Genomic DNA, 5244 nt, shown 5'->3' with positions numbered 1-5244 from the left:
AAGGGAAACCTAACACAATCACTCAAAACTAACTCCAAAAAATCAAATTAAAGCTTTTTTTAGATATTAATAATCACTTAGCTGAAGAGCTCAGACGATCCAAGACCTGGTTACCAGCGCAGCAAACTAGATCTGAGGTCATGTAGGGAGAGCAGGGCATTATGGGTGAGGGGAGGAGCTAAGAGCTCGGATCCATAGCTGGATTAACCATGCCGGTTCGGATCCGATATCGGATCCATAACCCACAGGTTGCAGACAAATGAATCTCCTACTTCAGATAGTATATTAATTGCAAACTGGGAGCAGGATGCAGTTTGAAATTTTGATTAATTTGGCATCCAGATGCAGCCACACCAAAAAAAGTTTCAGAATTCCTTTTAAGATGAAAGAGTATTTAATCTTAACTACAAAACAGATCTCTTACATTCTGCCATAAATAAAACAAAACAAGGAGGCAGGGCTCTACAGCAGCAAAATAAGAGCTACTGTTTGTGCAATGTATCAATTTAAAATACTTTACAAGTCATTCAGTTTTTACAATAAAACTGACAAATCCCACAAAACTTCAAGATGCAGCTAGTGTCATACTTGAAAGTGATTAAAATGCAGTCTTGATAATCTGCTGGATTCTTGACATTCAAAACCCAGATGATCTTTTAGGCAATGTGTAACATCCTGTAAGGAGTCTTTTTTTTTCCTTGTTTCCAATTCCATTGGGGGATGCTGTCTTTACCAAAGAAGGCAGAGAAAATTTTCTTTCTAATAGAAAAGTAATTCACAGTCCATGAATACCACTGTTTACTTCACCGAATTCTCTTTTGTTGTCGTGCTCTGTAGATATCATGTATAGGGGGAGCCATTGACCCTTTTTCTTCATCATCATCTGAATCTTCATTTGCCCTTTTTAGTGGTTTGTTAAGCAATGTACTGTTCTCCAGAGGTCCATTGCCTTCAAGGAGCAAATCAGGCTGGCCACCAGTAATTATTTCAATAGCCTGATCAACACCTTAAAAAAACAGAAATAAAAGTAGTTTAATTAAAAAAATCCAGAAAAACTACTACGGATCTGTGGTTCCATTCACTATACTTGTACAGCCTGAAAATACACCATCAACAAATGCCTGTTTTAAAAAAAAACAGCTTCAATAACAGTAGCAGCATAAAAACCACACAAGCATAAGTAGTACTCAAATCAGTGTTCACAGTTTTGTTATATATCTAGTCAGTCATTCTTACTACTCCAGTAAGGAAAGAACCTGAATATATATTGCTGCACAGTTAGATTTCTACAATTAAAATTGTGCTACCCAAACGCTTTATAGGAGCAATTACAAATTAGGTCCAGCTGATGTTCATCCATGAGCAGGACAGGATGACAGTAAGCACAATACTCTGCTACATAATTGGAAGAAACCCTTAAACATCTGATTACATACTGCTGCCAAAAAGGACTGCAAAAAAATGAGAAGATAGAATCAATAAAGTTTAACACATTAGCAAATATTAATTAGTAATACGTATTATTTGAATTAATTTACAGTAAGTACAGTATTATTAATGAAGTTTAATACATTACTATTAAACTGCAGAAAATACAAAAAGTAGCTGGGTCCTTATGGCAAAGGAAAGTGATATAAAATACTAAACAGCTGCTCCTGAATGAGACCAGAATAAGCATTTTCAAAGAAAGAAACAGGTTCTCCACTAAAAGGCACCACTGATGGCAGAAGGTAACCACTGGTGAAAGGATTTCTGTCAGCAGGTCAAATTGATAAATTACATCCTCCCACAAAGGAATGTTCCAGGGATTGAGTTACAAACAGTTAAATAATTCCCCTTTTTGAACATTTACGTATCAATTAACTTGTCATTAAATAAAAAGTACACTTGCTCATCCTCCTTGATCAAGTCTTGTCTCTTTTAATTAATTTAATTGGTCAGGGCATTGGGAAACTACCATTTTCTTTTCAGTAGGTGTTATGGCATTTTTTTACATCCACCTGAGCTAATGCAAGTAGAATGGACTTTCATTTTACATCTCATCCAAAGGATGACACACTCAGGAGTACTGCATTGCAGTGTCAGCAATCCATCTACCTAGTGTGGGAACCAAATCCATGGCCTTCTGCACCCAAGATAAGTGCGTTACCTGTCACATCATTGCCACTTATGTTTTTATGACTAAGTTGATAGACTAAACTCATTTTCATCTAAAACTTGAAGTGAATAATATGCTAGTTACAAGTGAATAAACACATATTTGAGTACATGTATTAAAAAAAAAAAATTACAAGTAAAACCTCAAACTCAATTTACAGATACAATGCTTCTTACCACTGAAACGAGAAAACATACGTTCAACTTGAAAACAGATAACATACAGTAATTAACTGATAAGCTGACTTTTACAAAAAGATGAAGCAAAGACACAAAGTGTACTGCATCAGGCAAAGATGACTCATAAAAGTAACAGAATAATCATGAACTGCAGAGCCTCAATGCCCTGAAAAGCATCAGCTGATCTACAAAAGGTCTCTCTACAGTGGACTTTTGTGATTAGGTTATCCTTCCTTTATCACCCAATTTATTTTTATTCTCAGAAGTTCCCTTGCTTGGGAACATGTCTTGTACTGACACACATGTATTGTCACATCTGCACTGGGAGAGAATGCTTCAAGCTTGTTTCATTTGTCTATATACCCCAACACACATGAGCTGAGATCATGCGTCAGATGTACAAACTACAGAAGGCAAAGCTCTAGTACTCTGGCTGCAAGTTAGCGGTGACAACCAAAAATCAGAAATAGTGAAACAGTAATTTCAGTCAGGATGTCATGCCCTGTACTGGCACATGTTGTCATATCACATGATATACTAGGAGGGAATGCTTAGGACTTTAGCCTGTCAGTTCAACCTGATGTAAAAAAAAAAAAAACTTGAAACCTATGTTGTTTGTAAGTATACATAAATATGTATTTAACTTATGGGGGAAATCAATCAATCAGCCACTAGACAGACATGTCACCCAAACGTCTACACAAATGTTAGTATCTGTGGCCTACAAAAGGGGGAGCTCCTCATATATCAACTAATATTGTAAGAAACCAGAAAAATCTAACAAAGAAAGCCATTAGATGAAAAAAAAACAACCTACCTTCAATCACAACAAACTACCCCACATAACTATCTCAAACATTTCTGGAAACTAGTAAACCAAATAGCTGGCCAAACACCAACATAGAAGCCAAAGTTGGGACCATTAAAAGCACCCCAGGCCCTATACCTCAATATGATTTCCTTAAGGAATTTACATAGCTACCCCAACCACACCCACTGTTTTAACGTTGCCCACTAACCAGCAGAATCACCTCTCTCTTTATACATCCCACTTAGTTTTCCACAAAAAAAGAAAACTATAAAATCAAATTCAAGTCAATGCACCCAACTTGATCAAATGATCTCTATCCTTGTTTTTTAGAATACTCAAACATTTAGCTCACCCATTCAGCTACATCTGTAACCTCTGAATATGCAGATACAACGCAGTAATTATTTTAGGCATGAAAGAAAGCTTAGCACAAAGTGTGACTTGTCCTTGGGGAACATAAGAAAAGGCTCTTTGCACATGAGGGCTTGTAGCTCTGAAATTCTTTGGGTAGAGGTAGTGACCACTAAAACAGTTTTCCAAGAGATGTATTTGAGGGGTACAGCAGCAGCTGTAGTTGGTTCAAAAGGAAGCATTGTTAACCTGCCTAGGACATAGCTCTTTCTTGAGGTTTCACATATAGTCTAAAATTAAGGTGGGGGTCACAAGCGGGGAATACTGAAATGGCAAATACTAGTACCTTCAATCCTGATTTACAGAGATCTGAGATGTGACTGAAAAACATGGACACCTATGACTAGGCCAGATCTTCACCCTTTCTTTGGCACCAAAAGGATAATTTTTTTCTGTTTTGCTAAATATGACTTCCTGGTACTAGGTTTCCTAGACTAGTAAGAAAGAAAGCACATCTTCAGAGAACATGTGCCTGATGGGCATGAGAGCTAGATCATCAACACTGTCAACCTAAATGTCTTCAGGTTGGGACATATAAATTCATAGGTATGTACCAAGCTGATGACCACTGGGGTCTTTTTAAGCCTAGCCATTCAGCCCAAATTTCTGAAAAGTTCTGATACTCTTGGTAGTCTAACAGGGGGCTTGGGAGATGAAACATTTCCAAGCAGAGGCCTGGGAGTTGAACCATTTCCAGGCTGCTTGTGTCCGTCTGAGACACTGGTGCCAAACCAGAGGAAAATTTCTGGTTCCCCATTCGGTTAAAAAAGTTACACTTGAATTGGGTTAGGGAGGAACTCTGCTTCACATGCCGGTTCCAGAGAAGGGGTAGTCTCTGAGATACACAACTCTCTCTCTCTCTCTCCAGCAGGTCCTATTTGTACCACAGGCAAGGTTTAAGTCTTCAGAATGGGGAATCCTGGTGATGTTTGTTTTGCGGATATGCAGGAGATGCATCAGAGTGCTGTCCGATAAATAAAGCCCTTAGTCTTTTTGACAGGTGCCATGGGAGCTTTTACATTCACCTGAACTATCACCAACTCAAGCAGATGGGACCTCGGTTTAACATTTCATCCAAAGGATGACATACTCAGATGTGCAGCAACCCCCTTCTTCTACACTGCAGTATCAGCAATCCAGTCACCTAGTGTGGGAATAGAACCCAGAGCCTTCTACACCAAAGGCAACTATGCTACCTGTTGCGCCCCTGACAGCCCCTTGTTTTGAGTTAAGAGGTGTATGCACAGTAAAGACTCTGCTTTTACCATGCTCATTAAGAGAGAAAACTAGTGCTGACTTGGCTAAAAGGAGCTACAAGTAACATTTTTGCCTTGCCCTTAATTATGTTTTACATTACTCTGAGGAACAGATGGACTGGAAGAAAGGCATATATAGATAGCTTGGCCAGCTGATGAAGACATCCTTTGCCCAAACTCCTGAGATAGTTGCCCTTGTGAAAAGCAAATGTAGTTATCTAGGGAAGCCAAAAGGTCTGTTGCTGGTGTGACCACATGTGGACCAGCTCCAGAAAAATATATGTCCATTTGTAAGTTCTGTTTCTGTGGCGTCAGATGATCTGCCAGCATGATGCCCTAAGAAGTGATACAAGGGCTATGCCTGTCCCTGGGTCAGAAACCATGCTTCCAAGCCTTGCCTACACAGCGACTAAAAAGACAGTTCATCCA

The 5244-nt window shown here is 38.8% G+C and overlaps 1 protein-coding gene across 1 annotated transcript in view; it reads right to left on the bottom strand.

The window, feature by feature from the left end:
- Positions 1-375: 375 nt before the first annotated feature.
- The window catches only part of CSTF3 (cleavage stimulation factor subunit 3), a 1368849-nt gene continuing 1363980 nt past the window's right edge, over positions 376-5244 (bottom strand). The window contains exon 21 of the mRNA XM_044059129.1: positions 376-1006. Coding sequence (XP_043915064.1) covers positions 804-1006 — 203 coding nt within the window. The 3' untranslated portion in view covers positions 376-803. The remainder of the gene's footprint in view (positions 1007-5244) is intronic.

Source organism: Protopterus annectens, chromosome 17.part0, assembly GCF_019279795.1.
Source record: "Protopterus annectens isolate FY-2018-M chromosome 17.part0, PAN1.0, whole genome shotgun sequence".
NCBI lineage: Eukaryota > Metazoa > Chordata > Ceratodontiformes > Protopteridae > Protopterus > Protopterus annectens.
The sequence above is the reverse complement of the archived record's forward strand: the minus strand, read 5'-3'. Positions and strand labels throughout refer to the sequence as shown.